At 43.7% G+C, this 26,788-nt stretch overlaps 1 protein-coding gene across 5 annotated transcripts in view; it reads left to right on the forward strand.

The window, feature by feature from the left end:
* PRR5L (proline rich 5 like) overlaps positions 1 to 26,788 on the forward strand; it is a 79,169-nt gene that overhangs the window by 41,121 nt on the left and 11,260 nt on the right. For 3 of the 5 annotated variants that reach the window (XM_054827127.1, XM_054827128.1, XM_054827129.1), the window contains 5 exons: positions 3,186 to 3,234; positions 17,259 to 17,316; positions 20,402 to 20,493; positions 23,865 to 24,005; positions 25,468 to 25,594. In XM_054827127.1, coding sequence (XP_054683102.1) covers positions 3,186 to 3,234; positions 17,259 to 17,316; positions 20,402 to 20,493; positions 23,865 to 24,005; positions 25,468 to 25,594 — 467 coding nt within the window. Of the gene's footprint in view, positions 1 to 3,185; positions 3,235 to 3,565; positions 3,692 to 17,258; positions 17,317 to 20,401; positions 20,494 to 23,864; positions 24,006 to 25,467; positions 25,595 to 26,788 lie in introns of all 5 variants that reach the window. The other 2 variants (XM_054827125.1, XM_054827126.1) reach the window with 1 other exon arrangement.

The following is a 26,788-nucleotide window of genomic DNA, read 5'->3' on the forward strand; positions in this document are numbered from 1 at the left end:
TACACATTTTTATCAGGGCATTCGTGATGGTAGTAACATCTCTTTTCTAAACCCAAGCTTCTCAGAACCACATAGTGTTTAAAATGAAAGCAAAACACAGCATTTCATTTAAAAGCTTAATCTTCACATAATTGCAGAGCAAAACCTGAAAATACAAACCCTAAAGATAAAAAAACCTAAAAGCCTAACAAACATTTTCTAACACTGATGCTGGTGATGATTAAAAGTACCTTTTTTTTCCTTAAGCAGGTTTCATGATTATCTGTGTTTTCATTCTGATTATTTGGAAAGTTTGGTTAGCAATAGATAGGACTGTAGAGTAGATAAAGAACAATTTATTCCTGCCTTGCTTCCAAGTGCTTCTAAAAGGAGTATTGTCAGAGCTTATGGATGTAGTTCTTCCTCCCTCTCTTTCCAACTACATCCATATTCATTCATCATGAATGCTATCACAGAAGTCTCTGCTTTTCATTTTATATGCCCCCCCTGTCCATCCGTCCCCCCCCCAACCCTATTGCATTTTTCCTGAGCGCCAAGATTCCAAGGGCAATTTGGGCTAAGCACGTACTAAGCAGCAGTCTAAACTATCCCTTTCCCTACTTTCAAAACGAATGCAGCTTGCAGGGCTTGAGACTCCATCCTACTTGGTCTAGTCCCAAAGATGAAAGTTTGTATAATTCCTTTTGAGAGCTGAGTGAGAGCAGTGTCTTATGCTTTAACCCTATTTTCGTGTGCTCAGGTCAGAAGTCCTCAAGTTAGGTTTAAGTACTTGGAGCAGTCTTAATTCTCCATGGGATGAGTATTTCTGTATGTGAAAAGAAAAACAAATGTTGTAAGACTTTGGAAATACCCTAACCCACAGCCTATTGGCAATCTTGGGGACCAGCTTTGTGTTTTGTGACTTGTCTGCCAGGCTGTTGCCCGATGCAGTGGCTGCAGCCTGCTTTCCCTCCGCAGCGCAAGCAGGTGCTCCTTCCCACAGTACGCTGGGCAGAATAGCTGTGTTGCCTGGGCTTGGCCCCAGTGGCTGGATGATGCTTTCTTCATGTTGGTTACTGAAGTGGATCTAGACTGTCGAGAACTGGGCGAAGAACAGGAAATTCTTCATGAACTGTGTATGCTTTGTAAGCAGCACTGATGATGGGAGGGGAAATGCCCTCTTCCATGGACAGGCAGTCCCAGACACTACTTGGAAGCACTCACCTTGAAATACATGATTAATGTTCCTGCAGGTGCCCTGAGCGTTGGTTACATCTCCAAATGTCATTCTCTAAATAGGCCACATTAACATTCAAGTAGTTCATTAATGTCTGTCTAAGGAGCAAAGGACATGTATCTGCATGTATGTTTGTATGCACACCTGCAGCCTCACACCGGTGACTCTTGACGTAGCTCCCAGCACAATGTTAGCTTTGTGTGCATGAGGTGAATCTCTAGCTTGACCTTGAGCAAAAAGCCAGACCTGTCAGATGGCCAACTCTTGTGTGCCATTAGGTCGAGCTGGTGCATTTTCCTTGTTTGTAGTTCTCCATTCAGCTCCTTTGTGGAAGTTAGCAAATGCAGTGCTTTAAGAGACTCACAGATTCTGCACAGCACTTAGTTATTTGACAGTGGGAAACACAGGAGAGTTTTAAAGTAGGACTGTAATGACAGGACCAGGAGACGAGCAGGTGGTAACATTTTGCTCTGGATTGCTGCCGCCAAGTTTTTATCTTGCTGTGATTTGATATCATCTCACTGGATACTTTTTTGTTTGTTTGTTTGTTTGTAACTACTCTGAAAGTCAATTGTCACAGCAAGAGGAAATGTAAGAAATGCCATTGGGAGATGGGATTTCAGGACGCAGGAGGTGAGCTGGTCGTGATTAGAAGGAGATCTCTCCCTTAGGTTCTCTCTAGGGTGCAAGCCTCAGGTTGTGGGTCTACCTGTGAGAGGTGAAGTCCTGCCATGGGCTTGTCAGTCAGCTGGTGGAGAGCGCCCTTGATTTTGCTGAAGCTGGTGGAAGAACTTCTGGCAAACAGGCCCCCAAAGACTTATCTGGTTTATCCATCTCATAGAAATAGAAATGTGCTTTGAGATGGGCGGAGTGAATATAACTGCTCTGAGAGAGAAAGAGTAAAGGCGTGTTGGCATGCGAATAAATATAGAAGTATTACAAAATGGTGAGGGAGGTTGCTGTCAAAATTGACTTTCAGCAAAGATTGGGAAAAAATGGTGTAGTTTGTTAGTAAGAACCCAGCCTGAGAACTGGATGGTCCCTGATTCAAATGCCATTTTTGAGCATTCTTGATTATACTTCATGTAGGTCAAAAGCAATGCTCTTAGAACAACAAAAAAATTGCCATGTTTTGCAGTGGAAAGTGTTGGGCACCTTTTAATTTTTAGGCAGAATTTACTGCTACAGAATTTATGCTCAGTCACTGAAAGGTGGAAGTGTAAATGCTCTGAACTTTGTGAGGTTTTTTAATGCTTCTGATGTGAAAAAATTCTGATTATTACATTGGAGTTTTGAAATATAAATATGTATTAGAATTTAAAACTTTTATCACAGCCTGATTTAAAATCCAACAGTTTTTATTAGAAATACTAGTTTAGAGTGGCTTCTGTATGCATGTATTTAAAACACCTCTGTTAAATTTCTAGAATTTCTTTACTGAAATACATGCCTTCTTTTTTTTTTTTTTAATGCGGTAGTCATGGGGAAGCTGCAGCTTCTGCTTGTGTGTTTACTTCATTGCTCCTCTCCTTATCCTCCCACCTTCTACTTCCAAGAGAAAAGGAAGTACAGCATTCGTGAGATATGCTATTTTCAGTGAAATGAAAGGCATCTTTGTTTAAACACAAAGGAGAAAAAATTATGAATTTCAAACTAAATAACTTTAAATTGTCTCCCCAACCTTCTGTGCATTCAGAGGGGTAAATGTTTGTTTGCTTCGTTCTATGTGTATGGCTTATAAATAGAAGACTTCAGGGAAACTGTTTCATTCATTCATAATTTGAGAATAGCCTTTGCGGGCATTTGTAGAATGTATACCTATATGTAAAAGAAATCTAACTGTGGCCAAAAGGACACATTCACATATACTCATGTATCTTTGGTATGACTGGTAGTTAAGTGCAGATATACCTGTAAGAAATGACCAGCAATGGCTGTTACTTCATGGTTGCATTCCTTCTGTCTACAGACGGCTGCTGAAGAGTGAACTTGGATCGTTCATCACAGATTACTTTCAGGTATTACATGATCTGCTTGCTTTCTTTTGAGGTTTTTCTCTCTTCAGCTTTTTATGCTATAAAAAAATTAGGACTCCTTTTTACATGCACGTGGCCTACAAGTTTCATTTTTGTTTTGCTGCAGAAGATGATGGAGGTACTGGACTTTTTTTAATGTGGGCCATATAGCCTTGGGAGTAATCATATTTATGGGTGTATGGATAATCTTCCTTTGCGCTTAAGAAAGGCTGCTAGTAGCCTGCCAAGGTCAAGAAGGAATTCACTTGAACTTTTTAAATAAGATGGGATACCTTTTCATAGTTTTTTTTTTCCCCCCACCGTATTTCTCTAGCACAGAGAATTCAGGAGTAGATTTTCTGCCACAGGGGCCAGCAAAGGGGAAGAGAAGAGACAACGGCTGTCTGTTTTGGAGGAAGGGGCAGAGAAGGAAGTCCGTATCAGCAGGAAATCAATCTGGGTACTGTTTGCCTTTTAGTCCCACAAATATAAATGCAGCTTGTGAAAAAGCAAAAGATGAGGGAAGACCTGATCAATCACAAATGTGAATAAGTGTTATTGCCTTTTACTGATACTGTCCAGATAGACAGAGCTTCAAATGTAACCACATGAAAGTGTGTTGGATGATTTTGAGAGAGCACTGATGGCTTTCAGTGTTGTAAGTTGTTCAGTGTAGTATTGGTTAAAAAAAAGAGGGAGGCTGCTGAAAACAAGAGTGTTTTCTTCCCTCTGAGTAAGAGAGAGAGAGAGAGAGAGAGAGAGAAAATTTCAGTACTTTCTGAAGTGGCTGACGCTTCTGTGTAGTGTGCTAACAGCTTAGAAAGGGGAAAAAGAAGACTAGTGTTGTTTCCTATCAGTATTAGATTACATGACTTAAAAAAGTCCCCCGTGCTTTGCTATCAAGTGAGAAGCAAACTCCTGCCTTGAGGGTAGTTATGTTTCACTTCTTTAGACCCTATCTGCACAAGTCGTTTACTGGAAAGAGGCAGCTGCTGGCGCCGAATGGTGGGACATTTCCTAGACCGTGAGCAGGGTCTGGTGGCAGCCCGGCAGAAAGGCCGTGAGCCCACAGCGCAGAGTGCCTGGCTTAACTGGAAATCTGCTCCTGCTCCTGCTAATTTAAAAACAGGCAAAATGAGAGTTTGCAACTAAATATGTGCTGAATTGAAATTTGAAAGGTCTTGGTCAGGTACCTAGTGTTAGGCACGGTGTACAAGGCTGGAATAAGCAGAAAATGTCCAGAGGCAACCTCATGCACCCCTAAGCCTGAACAGAGCATGGAGCTGAGCGTGGTCCCAAGGGACGTGAAGTGCTGACGTATGACTGTTATCTGGTTTTGAAAATTCAGAGTGTACTGAAAGAGGCCTGGGTGGGTTCCAGCACTAAGACACAGCTGCATTGTGTCACCGCGCAAGAGGAGCTGATAACTGCTGGGGACCGGATGGCTCTGAGTGCTGGGTTTTGGATGTGTTCTTTTCCTCCAGACTGTAAACCTCAAGCCTGTCACAGTCACACCGGTGCTAGTGGCATTAGCTGAGACTCCTTAGATCTCTAGTAGTAGAGCTGATGACTGAAGAGACTGCTAAGACTACAACCTGCTCACTGCTGGAGGCTGGATATCTGTGTTGCATCCCTCTTAGCAAACTGAGGGCATCTGATCTCGTCCTGGGAGAAGGACCTGATCACCAGCACTGTTTTCTGCAAAAGCAGGACAAAACCTGTGCTCTTTCACCCTAATGGCAGGTCTGGATTACTTCAGCCACAGGCCACAATCGCAGTGCAGGTACTCAGCACTTCACTACTGCTGAGAGAGTGGTGGCGTTTACCTTGGAGAGTGTGCAGTGCAAGGGCTTGGCTGCCCTGTGTTACCTCTGTGTTTTTCTGTCAGTCTGTCTGTTAGCACACGTGCAAATACCTGCAGCTGCTGTTCTACGACTGAAGCCACTGGGACTCAAATTTAATTTCTGGGATATTTTTTTGCTCAATGTTAAAAGGACTAACTTGGCATCTGTAAGACTTAGCCTGAAGTAAACTCTTGGTGCTGGCAAGCCATGAGACAAACTGTAAGATAAAGGCTGTTGTAGGAAATGAGCTTTTTTCCCTGCTGTGAGCTAAGATACAGACTTATTTCTGATTCTAGACTGACAGCACATAGCAGTGATAAAAGATACCACGCGTTCCTGAATGTCTTTACTTAGAAATCCTTGGGCTGTGGTGTGGGGAAAGACTATTATCAGAGAATATTAGAATGAAACTGAATAGAATAGAATCCTAGACAGGTTTGGGTTGGAAGGGACCTTAAAGATCATCTAGTTCCAACCCACCTGCCATGGACAGGGACACCCTCCACTAGACCAGGTTGCCCAAAGCCCCATCCAACCTGGCCTTCAGCACTTCCAGGGAGGGGGCATCCACAACCTCCATGGGCAACCTGTTCCAGTGTCTCACCCTCACAGTGAAGAATTTCTTCCTAATATCTAATCTAAATCGACCTTCTTTCAGTTTAAAACCATTACCCCTCATCCTATCACTCCATACCCTTGTAAGCAGTCCCTCTCCAGCTTTCTTGTAGGCCCCCTTTAAGTATTATAAGGCTGCTGTAAGGTCTCCCTGGAGCCTTCTCTTCTCCAGGGTGAACAACCCCAACTCTCTCAGCCTGTCTTCACAGGAGAGGTACTCCAGCCCTATGATCATCTTAGTAGCCCTCCTCCTCCCCCTTTGTTGTACTGAGGACCCCAGAGCTGGACGCAGCACTCCAGGTGGGGTCTCACAAGAGTGGAGTAGAGGGGCAGGATCACATCCTTCGACCTGCTGGTCATGCTTGTTCTGATGCAGCCCAGGACACGGTTGGCTTTCTGGGCTGCAAGCGCACACTGCCGGCTCATGTTGAGCTTCTCATCAATCAATACCCCCAAGTCCTTCTCCTCAGGGCTGCTTTCAATCCATTCCCCGCCCAGCCTATAGTCGTGCTTGGGATTGCGCCGACCCATGTGTAGGACCATGCACTTGGCCTTGTGGAACTTCATGCAGTTTGCATGGGCCCACCTCTCCAGCCTGTCAAGGTCCCTCTGGATGGCATCCCTTCCCTCCAGTGTGTAGACCATACCACACAGCTTGGTGTTGTCGGCAAACTTGCTGAGGGTGCACTCGATCCCACTGTCCATGTTGCCAATAAAGATGTTAAACACCACCGGTCCCAGTACCGACCCCTGAGGAACGCCACTCGTCACCGATCTCCACTTGGACATTGAGCCGTTGACCACAACTCTTTGAGTGCGACCATCCAGCAAATTCCTTATCCACCGAGTGGTCCATCCATCAAATCCATGTCTCTCCAATTTAGAGACAAGGATGTCGTGGGGGACAGTGTCAAATGCCTTGCACAAGTCCAGGTAGATGATGTCAGTTGCCCTTCCCTTGTCCACGGATGCTGTAACCCCATCATAGAAGGTCACCAAATTTGTCAGGCACAATTTGCCCTTAGTGAAGCTGTGTTGGCTGTCACCAATCACCTCCTTATTTTCCATGTGCCTGAGCAGAGTTTCCAGGAGGATCTGCTCCATGATCTTGCCGGGCAGAGGTGAGACTGAGTGGCCTGTAGTTCCCTGGGTCTTCCTTTTTTCCCTTTTAAAAATGGGGGTTATGTTTCCCCTTTTCCAGCCAGTGGGAACTTCACCAAACTGCCACGACTTGTCAAATATGATGGATAGTGGCTTGGCCACTTCATTCACCAGTTCCCTCAGGACCCACAGGTGCATCTCATCAGGTCCCATGGATTTGTGCACCTTCAGGATCCTTAGATAGTCTCAAACCTGATCTTCTCCTACGGTGGGTGGTCCTTCATTCTCCCAGTCCCTGCCTTTGCCTTCTGCGACTTGGGTGGTGTGGCTAGAGCACTTGTTGGTTAAGACTGAGGCAAAAAAGTCGTTGAGTAGCTCAGTCTTCTCCATACCCCACATAACTAGGTCTGTCGTTTCCTTCTGGAGAGACCCCACGTTTTCCTTAGTGTTCCTTTTATCACTGATGTACTTATAGAAGCTTTTCTTGTTGCCCTTGATGTCCCTGGCCGATTTAATTCTGTCAGTGCTTTGGCTTTCCTAACCTGATCCCTGGCTGCTCAGACAATTCCTCCGTATTCCTCCCAGGCTACCTGCCCTTGCTTCCACCCTCTGTAGGCTTCCTTTTTGCATTTGAGTTTGTCCATGAGTTCCTTGTTCATCCATGTAGGCCTATGGGTATTTTTGCCTGACTTCCTCTTTGTTGGGGTGCATCGCTCCTTGGCTTGTCACAAAGAAGGGCTGGCAATATTATTTCACTTGTCTGTGGGTTCAGTTTCACTGCTGATGCCAGCTGATTTACGGCAATACTGCTGCCATGAAAATGGCCAGAGTTGAATCAGGCTGCTGATTTGCTGAAAAATAACCTTGAAAGAAAAAATAAAGGTTTCAAATACTTCCTTTGGCTTGTTGTGCTCATCACCTCTGACATGGAGGAGGTGATGGGAGCGGGTCACCATGATGGGGAGTGGAGTGGAAGTGTATCTTTTGGCAGTGACTTCCTCCTCTGTCTGTTAAAGCCTCCTGAAAAGCTATCCCGAGAACCAAGTTTACTGTTCTTAGATTGAAATGGACCTGAAGGATTTGCTGTCATGTGTAACCAGGCAGTTTTAAACATTCTAGCAGCAATTAGAGCAACTAACTGGATCATGTAATATTTAGATACGATAAATTGACTTAAATGTTTTCCATTTCTTATGCCACAGGACTTGTAACAGGAGCCACTAAGATAATTTTTAAAATCACATTTTCCATTGTTTTAAGAGTTCTGGCTCTTACATTGTGTATATTTTATACACACACACACACAATTTTTCTAGCCACTGAAAATTTAAGACTAAAATGGAGCAGAGCTTTTATAATGAGACAAATCCACCTTTGTGAGCAATTTGACTTGATTACTCACAAGTCCTTTCACCAACACTCATGCAAATTACCAGGTTTTAGCTCCTGAAGTTGCTAAAGGAATGATTAGGAAACCAATGGGGCTTAGGCAGTCTTTTGCTGTTACCAAACGGTCATCATACCAGAGTTACTGAGTCTGTTTTGTATTTGAAAGAGAAATGTAATTCCTGTAAGGGTTTCAGTGGGAACTCAGATGTTTCATTCTGAAGATTTGTGTTTATAAATCTGCTGCTTTAGCAACCCTATTATATATACAAGCCATCTCCTTGGATTGGAGTCTGAGTGTAAATGCCAGATAGTTGGGACGCGTAATATTTGCTGCGGATCTGCCTTGAAACAATGTTTCATGCTCCAGATTTTCCAGTTATGACTTTGCCCATGAACTGATCCGATAGTTTCCTGCCGCTGAAAGGGGGCAGTTGATATCCACCCCTCTGCTCAGCAGGGCACCATCTGCTCTCACTGCTGGGTTAGTTCTCTGGTGGTCAGCTGAACCACAGCAGGGAGCAATCCTATGACCATGGACGGTAAGAGGCTAGCATTTGGAGGAACAGGGTGTATTGGTGATTGGGACTTCTTTGGGGCAGCTGTAAGATTTTTCAGATAAGCTCCCTTCATGCTGTCTGACCCTCATGGTTGTAGAGAAAATTTTTGAAATATAAAACTAGTGAGTGTTGATAAATTGATGCATTATCTTCCTGATTCTGCAAACAGCCTGAAACAAAACCTTTGGAAAGGATGAAATGTTTCTTTTCACTCTCTGAGGGCTTGTTAATCTTCAAACTCATGGAGGAAAATGGAAATGCTAGCTATATCACAGCTAACCACTTTAGCAGAACTGCCTGGTTTATGCATATTAACTCCAAACTGTCTCCTCCCAAGGTGGAGAGACCCGATCCCTTCCCAGGCACTGTAACCTCTACCAGCACCCATGGGCTGCAAATGCAGAAAGTCAGATGCCCAGAGTTGACGCCTCTCCAGCCTGACGTCTGCTGCCTGCACTGGCAGAGCTGGTAGGTGAGGGAAGGCCAGTGGACTGTATTTCCTCATTTAATCCAAGGAGAGCTTTCATGTCTTAGAACCAGAAGCTAAGCTGTTACATAACTTCCAGCCTGCTGCAGTGGAGAGCTGCAGGAGGTGGCAAGTCCTGACTCAGAATTAGGCCCGGCTTTCTGTTTGTGTGCAAAACCATAGAAACCGCAATGTGTGAGCACCCATGTTGCTGGGGTGTCGAGCAAAGTCAAAATAACAACATGATAATGGATAGCTGTGAAAGTAAGCAGCAGCAGTGACGAGGCAAGCCCAGATCCAAGCCAAAATTGATTTTGTCCTCTCCCTTTAGAGCAGTCAGAAGTGGGACTGGTGAGCCTTCCTGGGGACAGAGTCCCTTTTGCTGTAGGTTAGCTGGCTGTGCAAGGTGGCTACAGTGGTATAGGGGGAAAAATGCACTCCGCCCTCTACTGTGGGTGGCACTGTAAAGCTTTTGCTTAAGTCCCTGCTGCCTGTCTTTCTGGGACTCCAGCCTATCCAGCATCTCTCATGATACTTGCTCTCCTTTGAAAGGCTGCTTTCTAAAGCCATGCTGACAGCTGAAAATGCTGTGTGTCCCTCTCTTCTGCTTAGTCAAAGAGAAAAATGTGGTGCGTGTGACATTTCTTTCCTTGGTGCCAAGGTTTCTACTTCCACCTGTTTTGCGGCAAGGCAAGGAAATAGTTGTGTAGGTTATTGGAGTGATAGTTATTGATGGATAAAGGCAGTGCTAACTCTTCTCTGGCCAAGTGCTGTCCCATGCGTGCTGGTGGGGGCTGCAGCTCGGCTGCTGCACAATGGGAGAGAATTCACACTTGTGTGATTTGCAGAGCTCAGCCATATGTCTGCAATACTCTTTTGGGTCAAGCTGGTCTTTATTATTGCATTTCTTCCATCGCTGGCTAGGAACCCCTGTTCATGCAGGTCTGCTAATTATTTCTGCTTCATCTGGCACTTTCTAGGACTGAGCTTTCATGGAGCAGCTCCAGAGACTCCATAGTAACTGCCCAGCTTCGTTATCACGGATGGGGTCACCCAGCAGCTCAGCCCTGTTACTGTGAGCCGAGCAGAGGACCTAGTCCTGGATGGCAGCGGCAGCAGAGAAACCTCCTTTCAGGGCCTGTGTTGATCAGCTCTGTAGATGTGTGTGATTCACTTGAAATAGTGGCTGGTTGCTACTGCTCAAAGCCTCATGAGGGATGGCGTGCCATGCCCTGGCTAAGCAGGGCTCCTGCCCAGAGCAGTGACTTGCCAGTGCAGAGCTGGGGGCCCAGCCATGAGATTTTCCTATAGCTGCTGCCTCACTGGCGTGTTGTGGTCTAGATTGTAGCAGCGCTGCCTACTCAGTCTGCCTGGTCTGCTCTCCTTCTTACTCTCTCTGCCTCACTTTCTCTCTTTAAGTGGGCTTTCTTTTTTTATCTGTTTTGAACAAATCTGTCTCTAGAAGAGTCATTTTAGGATGGTATTTCATATTTATCTTGCAGTTTGTTCTGTATATAGGATCGAAATGATCTCTGCTTCTGTCAGTATTTCCTCTCTTTCTAGAGAAAAAAAAGGACGGAGGGGAATGCTCCATTTATGACATGCTGCAACTCACATAGATTTGCATTTTGTAAAACACTGCCAAGAAGTAGGTGGGTGTTTGTTTGCAACTGGCAATAACCTTGTAGAAAATGCTTGCCAAGTAATTTTGTGCGATGCTTTTTTTCTCAAATTGCCATCAGAAACAGCGGCTATGCACTTGTAGAGCCTGTAGAAGTGTGGTTTAACACTAGAACACAAAGACGCAGTTGGCTAGAAGAGGGGGCTGCATTTAAGAAATGCTGTAATGTGTAGAAGAAAAACTGATTTTTTTCACCCAGCAAAATGGGGTCAATTATTTTGAGTTTGCTCTTCATCAGTTTACTCCTGTTCCAAGCTTATGTTTCTGTTTGATGAACTATTATTAATTTGTTAATTTTAATGTGGCTTTTTAAAGGCATACTGGCCATGTTCTGTTTGGAGACATAAAACAAAATTTGTCTGTAACTAAATGAGTGTTCATGTAAACTTCCCCCCACCCCAGGAGTCGTGGATTAGTGGGAAATAGTAATATTTTTTGGTTAGCAGGAGAATTCCTTCGTGCCTTGCTACACTGCAGAGATATGGCTTTCTGATGAGATGTCAAGTTGCCTGTGATGGCTTTAACCTCCTTGATGTTTTCTGTGGAGCTGCTACCAAAACTACATAGCTGCTTTTCACCACCCTTCTGCTTGACTGTACCACCCACAGCAGAGCCAGCTGTGCTAGTGGCAGGGCTATCACCCTGAAATCCTTCCTGTTGATTCTGCCTGGAGGCCGTCACTGCGACCAGGCTCTGTCAGCGCGCTCCTGACACCCAACATTTAATTTGGCTCTGGCAAAGTCAGATGGGTACCATTTTGCCCAGAGCGTAGCAGGAGCCCACACAGGAAGGGCCTCCATGGCTCCTGTTGGGGATGATCAGCTCCTGGCAAGGTGGAGGGAAGGAGAAGGTGCCCGTCACTGCTGGCACTGCTGGTTTGAGAGGGGAGCCCCAGGTGTTGTGCCTGGGACAGCTTCCACCTTCCGTCATTGTGCTGGGAGAACTGGAATTGCTCCTCTGGGTCTGGATGGAGAAACTTGACTCAATTTCTCTAACGGGAGGGGAAGGGGAAAATATCTGTGCCAGGAAAAAGAAGGAATTACCCGGAGAGTGTCTACATTTTGCAGCATGGCATTTGACTGCCTTCAGATTTTTTTTTATTCTCAATGATTTCAGTGCAGCTTACTTTGAAAGAGTAGCAAGCACATGCATGTCATGGGAGGGTCTTTGCTGAGGAAAAAATGAAAAGTGATTTTTCTAGATCTTTGAATCCTGTTTCCCAAAACTCAGGGCGTTTGAAAACTTACTTAAAGGCTTTCTCTTAGCTGTACTTCTTGGTGGTATACCTGAAATAGTTATTGTGCTTTTCTGCACTGAGAAGGGGGGGGTGTTTCAACCTGTGAGATTTCACAAGCTCACTTCTATCTGCTGCAAAACATCTCTCTCCAAATTTCTTGACTGCATGTACAGGTGTGTATGGGGGAGCTTTGTTTCTCTGCAGGGCATGCTTCACCATAGTGAGAGTAAGGGCAGATTTGCAGCACCTGCAATGAGCGCGTAGCAGCCTATGTTGTCCCAACAGCAGGGTAAGGACTTCACCTTGGAGATCCAGGGAAAGCTGATTTGGGGAGGGGAAAGGATAATTGCCTTCCCAAGTGCCCAGTTCAGCTGTAATTGCAAAAGGGCAGAAGGTAGCAGCTAAACATTTCAAATAAATGCGCCCTTCAAGCTCACTTGGTGTGTGTCTTTATCTGGTCTTGCTTGCAAATAAAAGATTTATTTTTCCTCTTAGCTCTGTGCCTCTGTGTTGCCTCTGGCAACCAGGGATAAAGCACTAAAATGAGACTTGTGATCTAGACAAGGTCTGATACAGACCTCTGCTGCAGCTGCATTTATTAGATTGTATTGATTTGTCAGCAAGCCCTGTCAGGTTTTTTAATGAAAATTTACCTGTCTGGCTTGATCTGAGGGGGTAATGTTCAGATTAAATCTATTTCTAAGCCTGTGACTTTAGCAGAAAAGACAGATAAGTAAATTTCCAGATATTTTTATGAAGGGGAGAAGGGAAATGAAGTGTGGTTGTTGGGTTTTTTGGTTTGGGTTTTTTTTTTTTGTTATCTCTCTTCCGCAGGAAAAGGGAAAATTTGAGAGAATAATTGAAACATCTGCAGTAACTATATGGAGCTAAGCTTTTTTTTTTAAGAAACCTTAAGAATGAGATGATGCAATCTATCTAGCACATGGCATTACTGATAATACATTCATAAGAGTGTTATAAATTCTTTACTACAGGGTAATAATTGATATATCTTTTTTTAATAGATAGAACTATGCTGCCCATAAAGGTGTACAAATGCATATTTTGTTTGCTGACAGAGCTGTAAAATAAAAAAAATCTCTACAAGTAGAAAACATCAATAATACTAACTTATAAGCAAAGTAGCTTGAAAATTGTATCATCCACAGTGCTCAGGAAGCGTATGTAAATTGAAACCTAATATTCTAGTGCATAGAGAAGGAATTCATATTTCTCGAGAGAAACACAAGAAAATAAGTGTGACACCCTCTCTATATATATGTGTATATACTTTTTAATTATATAGTAGTTTAAAATGACACAGTATTAAAGACTAGATGTAAATTTTCCCTGCAATATATGAGAGGATTACCTTGAGTTATAGGTTGAAAAATAAAGAATTGAAGTACTTTATTAATGAACTGAAAGCATTTGGAAGAGTTAAAGTGCAATATCACTCCAAACATTGTCTTATTGTTCAGGCAGAAAAATATTTACAGTGTAAGTGGGTTTCATTTTTCCCCCCCCATCATAATTTTTTCCATTCCAGATTTCTTCCTCCCTCTTTTTTCACATTTTTTGTTTTTTTTCCTGGAAAGTCTTTTTTTGTTGTTGTGCAGAGCCTGACATGTGTAGTCATTTATTTCTGCTGAACAAATCTAAAACTTGAATGGAGATCTCAACAACTTAATATTTCCCTCCAAAGCCTATATTTCTCCCAGAGAATCTTTGCAAAATAGTCACCTTCCATTAGTTGATAAGAACATTTGGAAACATTGCAATTTTATGTGGCAATTTTTTTTCATCGCATGAACGTATTTATCCAACTTGCTAATTGCTGTTGTCATTGCCCAGGTGAAAAGTGTCTTCCAGGCACATTCTCTTTGCAGCTTACCCATCCTCTGGCAGCCCTGTTCCTCCTGCACTCTGCTGGGAACTCTGGCTTTCTCTTTTTCTCAACCCTAACACTCACCCTAACTGTGGAGTGAGCCCTAGACAAAGCCCCCCAGCCATTAAAAATGTCTCACTGACAAGTTCCCTTTGCTTCCTGCAGCTTCCTTTGGCAGCACTTTGTCGCATTGTTAACAATGAATAAATCAGAAAATAGGCTTCTGCAGGAAAAGAATTTAAGTTGTTTTATTGGGGAGAATTCCAGAATCCAAAAAACTGCAGTAAGTGGACTTTTTTTCAGAATAAATGTATGGCACTTTGGCTAAAACTGAGTAAGCTGCTGTAGCAGGGTGAGATGCGACAGGTCATGGAGGTGGCGTGAGCCTTGGCGATGCATGTGCTGCTGGAGGTCCTCCCACTCCTGCTAACCCAGGTGGGCACCGTCCCTGCAAGGAGTCAGCAAAGACCAAAGTGTACCCTCCTAAACCGACAGCCGTGCACTGCGTGAGGCCTAGAAGCAGCTGCTTTGCTGTCTGCAGTATTGCCAGAGAGTGCTGCTTCTTACCCGTCGGCATCCACAGCTTTTCAACTGCAGTTAGTGAGAGTCATCTGTACACTGTGAGCGGGTTCAGAAGGTCACATGCAAGAGTGCTTTGGGTTCCTGTCTCCACATGGTCACCTGTGTGCAGAATAGCAGTTTTAGCATGTTCCTCTGACAAACCAGACTGTTCAAGTCAGCTCTAATTCCTGTGCTGAAATTCCTAGGATTGGTTAATACTGAAATCTTTTTATAGCTTGACTGTACTGCATGGATAGGATTGCTTTTGCACTCTGATAGAACTAGTAAAGGTCAAAATCTTGTGACTTGGATGGGTGGTTCAAATAATACAGTTTCATCCCATATGTTGCTCCTAAAATGCTTTGGTTTTGTTGTGTAACTAATTTAAATGTTATATTGGGAATAAGACCATACTAAATATTTTTGGGTTTGAATTCTGAAAAAAAGTCACTTGCTAGCAGGGCCAAATTACCTTAATTATAAGTATGACCAGGAATTATTTTTCCCTTGTATGCACTATACAATATTTAACCATTATTGTTACTTACAGAGCTTACTACTGGTGAATTGGATGGCCGTTCCTCCTTGTATCATGACTGAACTCTGGATACACTATACAATATTTAACCATTATTGTCACTAACAGAGCTTAGTACTGGTGAATTGGATGGCTGTTCCTCCTTATGTCATGACTGAACTCTGGATACACATTAGGGGATGCAGTTGTGGGGTTTTTTTAAAGTAGTGTCTCAAAAGTACTTACATCTGGCTCATTTGAGACAAGTAAGCCATTGTAGCAAAACATGAGTTAATGAAGAAGACAATGTCCATACAGTCTTGTCTTGAGATGAAACTTTTCATGGAAGTTCCCCCTACTATCCATAGCACATGAGGCGACTGGTGAGCTTGTGTGACTTGTCCTTTCTTCCAGGCCCTTTTTGCTGAAATCTTGACAAAGATGGCAACGGAAGAAATTCTCTCTGGTATTGCAGTGTCGCCCAGCCCCAAACGGTCTCAGAGCTCGCCTTGCGTGAGGTGAAATTCCAAAGCAAAAGGAGTTTCTTGAATTCAGCACCTGATTTTATTAATTTCAGTATTTTCCTACTTGACAGCTTTTTGAATATAAATTCTCCACCAAGACAATGCATCCCGAGATGTTTCCTTATTGATAGGATGTATGGCAGTCTCTTCAGTCCCTCAGCCTCAACCTACTTGCAAAAGGTTTCTGGAGTCTGTTTGATTAGACACTATTTAAGGAAGAGCCCTTTTCTACACATTTGAATGATGTCTGATGCTAATAAGTAGGACCCCCAAGTAGCAAGTTTTTCTTTTGTTCTGGAAAGCAAAGTACAAGTGGAGAATGTCACAGAGCAACGTTTCCTTCTTATTATTCCCTTCAACAGTACACCAGTTTAGTATTGCTGCTTCTTGTAGGGAGGATGCAGAGGTGTGCTGCTATCTTTGCTTGGGGTGGCTTACCGAGTTACCTGCTTGTGTGTGTCATGAACGAGCCAGCCTGGTATATGGGTACAGGAGGCAGGTCGATCATGCAGAGCAGCAGTGCAAGGGCAGGCGTGCGGTACGGCAGCTCATCAGGAGGCCATGGTGGTGGCCAGGCAGTGGTGTAATGGCAACATCCATTGGGAGTGAAAAAATATGTGCCTTGCTCCTCAGCTAATGGAAGGTCGAAAGGTGCAACTTTAACCTGGTTACCCATTAAAAACAAGAGCTGGAGGATGAACATGAGAGAGAGAGAGAGGTCTCTGAATACTGCACGCTACCCTGATACTGAATCCTTTCAGAGGGACAGAAGGCTTTACTCTCTAACAATACTCTCTTTGGTAGGACTGAACCTTTTAGGATGCAGTAATAGTGTGTTATGTGGTGATAGCGGCTCCTTTCTCTGGGATTCTCAAAACTTTTCAGAATAACTGATTCTTCTAGTGCTTGTTGGGAGAAACAAAGGTAGGTGCTGTTTTCACACCATTCTTATATTTGGGGAAATGGGAACAGAAAGCTTATCATATCTTTAGATGTCCTAAACTGCAAACAATCAATATCTTGATCTGTCTGGTCCATGATAGTTAAGTTTATCTGGAAAGACTAGCTCGTGCTGCTGCATCTGCAGCTTGAGACTGCATACTGAGATGATCCAGCTGCTCAATATAGCAGAAAAAAATAGCCTCACGGGAAGAGAATAGGTAGCAATAGAGAAGTAAGGGTTAGGGAGCTGAACTGGTTTACTGTGCAGTCAGGCAAGCACTGAGCTAGTGCAAAGGAAGAAGGGAGTGGGAAGTTTTGATAGCATTTGGCCCTTCGATCACCTCCATCATATGGCTGAGGTATAGCTTATGTGGCTGCACTCTTATGTTAAGAACCATTTTATTTTCTTGACTCCCTCCCTGTGACCCAGGACAGGTCCTTCCTTCCCACTTCTGGCAAGTTTTTCAACTATCTACTGTATCTGTTGTGTTCTCATTTCTGGCTGAACAAGAGGGGGTTAATGAATGTACAGCACTCACAGTGAGACCAGGTCAGGTGGCGGTGCTGGGACAAAGTACTATGATTATGACTAATCTTTAGATAACTGCATACAAAGTGGATAACATCTGAAAAAAAAAATTATTCTTCCATGTTTATTTTAAATCTCAGAAAAGGCAAATGCATGTCTCTCTTCTCTCTTGGCAGAACCAGCTCCTTGCGAAAGGCTTGCTGTTTATAGAGGAGAAGGTTAAGCTGTGTGAAGGCAAGTATAGTAAGAAATCCATTTTGGAAGGGAGTTGTGCTTTGATGTTTGGTCAGACAAGATGATTTGCATGTCTGGAAAGCATACAGCTCTTTCTGGTACTGTCTTAGGCTGTCACATAATCTCTCAGGAGCCAGGTTGCACTGCAGCCCCTGTGAGGCTTAAGGGATGGTGGGCTGTTTGAATAGCCACGTAGCTGCAACACTCCCACCAGCCATGTCTTCATCGTGAGAGCAGAAACATGAGTCTTGTGTGGCAGTTGAACCTGGGCTCAAAGCAGTTCTGGGCTTGACATGGATCCTGTTGCAAAACTGCTGAGAGCTGCCTTCTGCCTTTTATTTCTCAATGTGATTTGCAGCTTGATGTAAGCACACTTTTGGTTACTGTGTCATGCTTTTGAGAACTGAACTAACAGGCTTTGTGTAAATTTAAAGAAAAAACAGTCACATGGGTGGCAGTAAAATCCTTCAGGAAACAAGCTGATCACACATGAAGTTCTATTCAAACCACTGGGGTACAGATGCTTGCTACTGCAGGGCCTGTGGACGAAGGCCAGCGTGGCGCAGTGACTCTCAGTGTTGGGTGTGTGGGGAGTTAGTCACATTTATTAACAGTTTGCTCAAGTAGAGCGAGCTGTCTAGAGCACATGCCTTTATTCAAAACTAGGCTGCTGTTTGATTTGACCCAGTTTTGTAGCCTGTAGGGAAGATCCCTTGCTAATCACCAGCCTGCTGTATCTGGGTCATTAAATGCTAATAGATACTTCTAATCTCATGTCATTGTTGGTGCTGGATTCCTCCGCACCATTCCTCTCCAAGTGCCTTCTCCACCCAGCCAGCAGGCTGTAGGACTTGGACCCTGAAGGAGCTATGCAGTTGGCAACCTCCTGCTTGGTGCATGCTTCTTTGGCACTGGCCCTGTAAGGGAAGAAAAACAGGCAGACTCATGCATCTTCCTGAAAATGGTACCTACCCTGCCGCTGCCAGCTCTTCGGAATGAGTGCTGTGCAGCTTATCATAGGTTTTGTTTTCCGTATTCATATAAAACTATTCCAATATCTGTTTTAACATTATGAAAATTGAGTTCCAGTCTGTAATAAGATGAGAGCTGCTTGGGAGAAGTTTGCAGCTGCTCAGGTAGTTTGTGTAAGATGAAGGCAGACAGCAAAACCCTCTTCCTATGCCTCATTTTTTGTCCCTAGTTTGAAGTAACACTGGATCCACTTTGCCCATGCGGGCTGGCATCTCTACAAGAGATGACTCATGGGCACCTTTCTTTCATAATGTGTAGGCTTGTTGCAGGTCTTGTGGTCACAGCAACAAGAACTTCTTGTACATGCTTCTTGGTTAGCTCTGTCTTCCTGGAAAATTTCTACCGTCCCACTACTCAGAGATGGAATAATGTTTCAGCTGCAGGGCATGGCAATGTTTTACTGTGTTTTTCAAATCACAGCCTCTGATTTTAACGTGATTTTTCTTTATACAGTCTATCAGAATCTCAATGCCTGTAGGATTTATGTTTTCTTGAAGAAACAAACCATTCCCCCTTCCCCTTCAGAAGGAGAAGTGATCTATGACACATGCCAAACCGTTGCAGTCCTGGGGAGGAGGCAGAGGAGGGAAAAAATTAAACATTCCATTAGTCTATTTCCTGTTGTCTTTTTCACTTACAGTTGGCAGTTTCTGGTAATGGGTAGCTGTTATGGGGTGTTGGGTAGGTGCTTGTCTGCCTGCAGTTCCAGTTTTGAAGCTGGCGTCATACCTGATATGATGTAGCCTCCCTCTGAACCCCTCTGCAGTTGTCAGTGGGCTCTCTGCTTGAAAGGAAATGTCTGCCGGACCTGGTCCTGCTGGCTCTCTGCTCTCTGGCCATGTTCTACGCAGCACAACCCATGATGGGCAAGCACCGTGAAAACCTGTGTGGAAGTCTACAGATGGGGAAAGCACTTCAGTACATAGTGATAAGGCTCCTTTAAGTTGCAATTTTATGTGTGTTCCAGTTCCTCATGTAGGGCCTTTAAGTCACCTTCAGGCTGAGCCTCCAAAGCTGTCTTGAGCAGCCGTCTTTCATTACTGCTCCTTGAGTCTTGACTGCTTGTGAGCTCCAGCTGAGGCTCTGTGGAAGGTATCCTGGAAAATCCTTTTGTCAGAAACTTCTTTTATTAAACCTGGATCCATATTTCCACCTGAAATTTCTGGGGAACATATATAAAACTTGAAAAAACATTGCAAACCTTTGGCCTTTGGGATGGGAAAAATCTCCTAAAAAACTTAGAAGCTTTGGGCCAAAATGCTGAGAAACACACAGCTCTGTAAGTCAAGCCTATGAGCATAATTTAAAATGTCTATTCAAATGATTATGTTCAGCAAAGCATTTTTTGCTTTTGACCACAGTTGTATTCCTGTTACGGGAATCACAAGTTGCATAATTTAGTCTGCCGTCATTTTAAATACCCACTTAGATTTGGGGATGTTTGTTTGAGTTGGAGTCATATGAGGGGTGACCACAGTGGATTTAATTTGGGAACCTTCCCAAGTGTCACATTTGTGAGGAGCATGGTGGCTTTGTGACTCATCAGGGTCCTGACTGCTGTGTCTGTGCTTGGGAGCGGAGGGATACCAGAAGGGGCTCAGCTCTTGTAAATGGTCTCCCTGATTCAGTTGCTGCAGAACAGTTGATGTTGGCTGTGACCTGCTGGTTTTCAGATTCACCTGCTAATGTGTGGCCGTGCTCCCACGCTAGTTGAGCATGCTAACTGTGAGCTGTGAGACTGCACAATCCTTTGCTGTGGAGTTAAAGCCTCCGGTCAAAGAGGGGCTTCACTCTTTTGTTGGAATTGGTCTCACGTTTTGCATAGTGCTGTCTTCTTTGCAGTAAGCAACAGAGCAATTTATGGTCACAGCCCTGCGTCTCTGTCAGTTAAGGGGAAGCTTAGCTGAGTAATGTCCAGTTTTGGACAGAAACTGTGAATGTGAAGTGTGGGTTTGTATTTCTTATTTGGGGAATTAGAGAGTAGTGGGAAAATTCAACTTAATTTTAGTGTCCCTGTCACTAAAGCTCTTGCTCCCAATCTCTGTCTTCGTAGGTGAGGATCGCATTGATGTCCTGTCTGAAATCTGGGATCACTATTTTACAGAGACTCTTCCTACACTCCAGGCAATATTCTACCCAGTCCAGGTAATCTTAATTATTTAATTCAGTCTTCAGTCAGGTGAGGCAATGTAACTGCAATGTCTGCTAACAGCGCACGGAAACATCTCTTCTGTTCCAGCAGCACTGTTTGGCCAGTGGCTAAAAAGGTCTCAAAACCTTTAAACCAAATCTGGGAGGAAGCAGAGTTTGTCCAAGTCAGCATTAACTGTGTAAGAAAGACTGCTAAAATCTACTCAGCAAGCACAGTGTTTAGGGCTGAATTTATTCCCATTTGTCTATCCTCTGTGTGTGCTTAGCTAAGCTTGAACACTGGAACTATTGGACTATACCTAGTCTAGACTGAAGCTCTGGGCTGTTTGTATTTATAGTTCTTGTGTTTTTAAATACCTGGGACTCTGTTGGTGCAGATGACAACACTGAACTGAACTTGTCTTCAGAGGGACAAATCTGAAGACTAGATCAGGAGCAAATGTGTTTAACTTGCCCTAACTACTTTTGGAGGGCTTATATCCCAATTGCGCCTTTGGAAAATCCTCTGTTGGGTTTTTTGAAGCTTTAGTATGGGGACAAGTAAATCTATGGGTAGAGGATGAATGAATACTTTATGTAGGACCTGTGTACATCGGGTATTTTGAAAGCTGAGTATCCCATCAGAAGTGTTGAGCTGTATCATTTTTTAATGTAGTTTTAGTCGGTTTCCATATGAGCAGCTTAATTACCTTCCCAGCCTATTTTGATCTTCTCTTCCATCAGAGGAAAAGAAAAATGTACCTCATGAGGAGACTGACGTTCTTGGAAATGCTAGCCTCCTCCTCTTGACTTTTGCCTCTTCCACAAGACTTTCTTTCCAGAGCCTTTTAAAATTATTTTTTCATTGTGTTGTTTGAAAGGCAGCAGGTAAATCTCAAAGGTTGCCCTTTTCCTCTAATCCTATTAAAGTTGGCATTTCCTAAAAGAGAAGGGACTTCTGTAAAGTCAGACACTAACCTTTCTACTGTGTTTATTTTTATTCTTTCCTTGCTGCAGATGCTGAAAGGTAGGTGTTTGGCCGGTAAAACTGCGCAATTATAATATCCTCCCCTTCTCTCCTTTTGCAACTAATTCTCAGTCAGGGAGTGACCTAATCTATTTAGGCAGGGGTTTGTCTGCACTGCAGCTATCTGCACTGTGGAAACAGCTGAGCTAACTGTGTGTTATACCCACTGATACTAATAATTCTGCCACTTAGCAGAAAAATCTACTCCCCTGCTATTAAATGTCTCTAATGAAAAACTGAACAGAAGTTACTGCACAGTGGGTGCAACTTTTGAAAGTCACCTGGTGGTAGTGGTGAAAGCGTGACTATGAGATGTTGAGATTCTTGGAAAACAACTTTCTTACTGTATTTGTCTTGTCACAATATCTGAGTCACTCAAAAATATTTCATAGAAGCTGTGAAGTTAGGGAAGTATTGCCATTTTACGGATAAGGAACTGAAAGGTATCAGACAGCATATTTAAAACTTTGTAGGCACCTAAGTCCTACACAAATGTATGGATTTAAACCGCTTAAATACATCCAAGAATTTGACTCTGAGTAAGCAGTCTTAGTCTACAACAGAGAGAGCTGCTGGTGCAGCAAGAAATAAGAAATTGTTCTTATCCCAGTGCCCTAATAACAAGATCTTCCTACAAATAGGGAACTGTATGTACCTATTTCTACAGTGTGTCACCACATGTGAAGAGAGCTCATCTAGTAAATCTCTTTCACCAAGTCACGGTTCTTCATGTGCCACTCTGGTAGATGGGAAAGTCAATTTGTTCTTGGTTCTCCATCCTTTTCTGCAAATGTCAACATGATTTTTTAGTTGTACTCTTCTGTGATCCCAGCAACTGCCCATTCAGAATGAAAGTAAGTCAGCCAAATGTGTGAGCATGTGTTACAGAAGGTAGTAACTAGAAGTAACTTCCTATCATCTCAGCTAAGTTTAAACCCGAGGCTCATAGCTGTTGCAGAAATATGACCTTTAAGCAGCCAAGTTGGTTAAATTGCTGTACAGAGGGAAACTATGTAAACAGGTCACTGGCTTTTATATAGTTGCAGCTGTTGATGTAACTACTTGGTGTGGAAAAAGAATAGCAAATCTTGTTTTGTTTGGCACAGCAAGATGTTTGCGTTTTGAAATGGAGTATGAAGTTAACTGGGCTAAACTGCATGATATAAATAAAAAGTGAGCAGCTGCTGAAATATAGTTCAGAGATACGTACCGGTCTTTTCTACACCTCTGAGTTTCTAAACATGCAGTGATGCTTTAAAACAGCAAAGTGCTTTTATAATGGCCAAACTGCTCTCCAGACTATTGTCTTTAACTCATATTTACATATTGATGATGCTGTTAATTATGACATTAGGTCCATTATGAAATAATGATTAACTGCTGTTATTTCCTTCCAGCTAAATATTAGCCATGTTGAGTGTGTTATGGAGACCATAAAACAGTTCCCAAACAGACCCTGGGGCAGAGATTAACATGCTGGGAAGAACAAGGGAAACTTTTCAGGCTGGAAAGTGCTGGGCAGGGCTGGGAGGAAAATTTCTGCTGTTAAGCTGCAGTGGGGCAAGAGAAAGACGTGTGGATGTTAAGCATAGCAGAGGGAAAGGCAGTAACACCAGAATGCCAGATGGAGTCAAATGTGTTTAAATAAATATGCTGAGAAGTATTACAACATCTTCATCTGTTAATCCTGCTCACTAGTGTCGCTGATGTAAAAAAATAACTGGGAGGACACGGAGCACCTGATGATTTCCTGTGGTGGAAATCAAAGGTTTTGCTTTTTTAAATGATGCTTGCTACATGCAGTCTCGCTAGCTTTGCTGTAGCCTAAATCCTAAAATCTATAATGGACTGAATTCTGGATTTTTGTCATACCAGCAAGGTCTAAAGTGCAGACATTGAACAAAAAGAGGATCCAACACAGACCAGAGGTAGGCTTAGTTAAGGAATACTCTGTATCAGTCTCTTTCCCTACCAAACCTTCTCTGGTTTCTCAGCTCTGAGTGGCAAAAGCAAGAGCTGCATCCATCCTGGGTTTTGGATGTTTGTGACCAAATTGGATGGCAGTTGGGTTTCATGAATACATAGTGTTTTGGTGAAATACAGGCCCATTTTTGGCTTCACTCCAAACCTAGTGGTGCCTCAGATGAGGTGTTACTCATTTTAGAATTTGCGTGGGACAGAGACTGAGAGGGAAGCGACCAAAGAATACCATGAATCCTCAACCTGAGCAGCTGAGGGGTGCTTTGCCACAGCAGCAACAGGCAGGACAGACTCTTTCGGTCTGTGTGCATACATGTGTCGGTGCAATGCTCACACGTGCCTTTACCAACTTTTGGATTTTGCCTTCTGTGTTTTTTAGGGTCAGGAATTGACTATCCGTCAGATTGCACTTCTTGGCTTCAGAGACTTGGTCTTGCTAAAAGTAAAGTTGGAAGAAATTCTTCCTCTGGTCCAGACAAAGCTCCCAGCTTCCATTGTCCAGATGCTGTTAATTCTGCAGGTGGGAAAGCATCTGCTCTTCTTTGTCTGACTCCACTTGGATATCTCGACTTCACTGAACTAATACAAACCCTGGAAAGGAGAGTGGGGAGAATAGAGGGTATGATGAAGGGAAAGTGATGTGTGATTATTTGGGAGCTGTAAATGTAGAAATGAGAGCTGAATTTGAATGTCCTGAGCTTTCCTGGGAACAGGTAAGAATGTTGCTGTGAAAGGTCCGAGTTCTGCTCTTTGGTGTTTGTATTTTTCTTGGTACCTCTCCTCCCCAGCTAGGAACAGTCTCAGGACTTTTTTCACATAAATTTTCCTCTCCCACCTTCTCTGAATGCCTCTTTGTGCCCAGGTTCTTCTGGTTTCTCAGCTTTGCGATGACAAGGCGAGTCTCCATCACAGTGGATTGTGGAATTTGAACAAACTGTGGCTGCTGGCTGCCTGACACCAGCCCCTCAGTGGCTGGGATGCTGACCCATGCCCATGAGAGGAGGAATACCTTTTTGCAGCAGGAAAAATGCTATATATCTTCCAAAGGCCTCTCCCAAGAGACCCAGACCTTCTGTGAGGACTATCCTCTTTATCCAGACCGCAAGAGAGTATTTTCCAAGTATGCCAAATACAGCCAAGTATACCAACTTATCTTTTTATATTGCCCAACCTGACAAAATGTGCAAAATACCACATTACAGGTGACTGTTTGGGTTCCTTTCACTTTTATTTCTTCTCCAATATACCTTATAGTGGTGGGGAATGAAACTTCCTGAAGTAGAACCAAAATTGCAAAGTGGCTAAGCTGGTGTTTCTGTATGAGTTCTTATTGTTTCCAGTGACCCAGACTGTAATAGCAGGAGATACTAAATTGCTACCTCAATTTCCCTGAAATATTTTAATAAAAGAATCTTGAGGGCAAAGAGGGTCTCAAAACAATGCATTTGAAAAAGAAAAGCTTATTGAGGCTTTGCAGGAAGTTAAGTCTGGGAACGGTTTCTGAAATTACTGTTAAATTGGTTAGTGTTATCTACGATCTTCACAACTGTAAGCTGCACTACAGAGGGTGCTTTTCCTGCAGTCCTGCCTAGGAAAAGAGCAGTGCTTTGCCCAAGCTGTGCTAACACCTTTCTACAAAGAGACATTTTCTGGTAGAACTGCCCTGGTATAATTATATTGCTGTAGTTACATTGTGCAAATCATCAGTGTGAGCGTACCTTGTACCTTCCTATCCCTTGGTCAGAAAAAAGAAAGCTAGCTGCTCGACGTCCAGAGGGTTATGGCTATGACTTGAATAAGGAGGTTGACTGGAATGGCACCCGAATGTCCATTTGGGCTTATCAGCTGTGCTCCTCCAAATGGTCTACTGATATGGTTGGGATATTCCAGTACAGAGATATTTGACAGACCCCAGGCTTTACTCAAAAACCTTACTCAAAACTATGAAAGGGTAATGTCGACTTTTTATGTTTGAATTTCAGAGTGTCCATGAGCCTACTGGCCCCAGTGAGGGCTACCTACAGCTGGAAGAACTCGTCAAGCAGGTGGTATCGCCGTACTTGGGTTTGTGTGAGGATCAAAGCTTCTCTGGTAGCACCTGCTTGCTTGGTAAGACATGCACATCGTACAGAAACTCTTGTTGGGGTACATAGGTTGGTTCATGTGAGGCAATGCACGTTTCTACTAGAAAAGAAGACAGTCCATGATGCCATGAGAGACAGAAAACAAAGGCCAAAATACTTTTGAGACGATCCTGATTAATATGTTTCTGAATGTAAATTTTTGTGATGGGCTTTTCGTTTTCCATGACTGAGTGAACTATTACTGCCCCACCACTGCACACGCACGCACGTGCAGTTTCCCCTTTCTCTGGAGATGGGCTGGATTTTAAAACTCCCTGGTCCATGCCTGATGTACTGCCCTCACCCCAGTGAGAGACTGCAAGTGGTCCTTTATGGCCTGATCTCTGTCCCTGCTTGCTAGTGTGCTTTGGCTGCCTGGAGTCCCATGCTCACTGCTGCATCAGCCAGCTTGTGCAAACAGCAAAACTGATGGATGCTCATTCTGACAGATTACAGGGGTTTTTTTTGCATGGAGTCCTCATAGAATCATAGAATGGTTTGGGTTGGAAGGGACCTTAAAGATCATCTAGTTCCAACCCACCTGCCATGGACAGGGACACCCTCCACTAGACCACATTGCCCAAAGCCCCATACAATCTGGCCTTGAACACCTCTAGGGATGGGACATCCACAACTTCTCTGGGCAACCTGTTCCAGTGTCTCACCCTCACAGTGAAGAATTTCTTCCTAATATCTAATCTAAATCGACCTTCTTTCAGTTTAAAACCATTACCCCTTATCCTATCACTCCATACCCTTGTAAGCAGTCCCTCTCCAGCTTTCTTGTAGGCCCCCTTTAAGTATTATAAGGCTGCTGTAAGGTCTCCCTGGAGCCTTCTCTTCTCCAGGGTGAACAACCCCAACTCTCTCAGCCTGTCTTCACAGGAGAGGTGCGCTGGCCCCCTGATCATCTCCGTGGCTCTCCTCTGGATGCACTCCAACAGGTCCATGTCTTTCTTGTACAGGGGACCCCAGAGCTGGGCACAGTACTCCAGGTGGGGTCTCACAAGAGTGGAGTAGAGGGGCAGAATCACATCCTTCGACCTGCTGGTCATGCTTCTTTTGATGCAGCCCTGGACACAGTTGGCTTTCTGGGCTGCGTGTGCACATAGCTGGCTCATGTTGAGCTTTTTATCCACCAACACCCCCAAGTCCTTCTCCTCAGGGCTGCTCTCAATCC

This window comes from Grus americana, chromosome 5 (genome assembly GCF_028858705.1).
Source record: "Grus americana isolate bGruAme1 chromosome 5, bGruAme1.mat, whole genome shotgun sequence".
Classification (NCBI taxonomy): Eukaryota; Metazoa; Chordata; class Aves; order Gruiformes; family Gruidae; genus Grus; species Grus americana.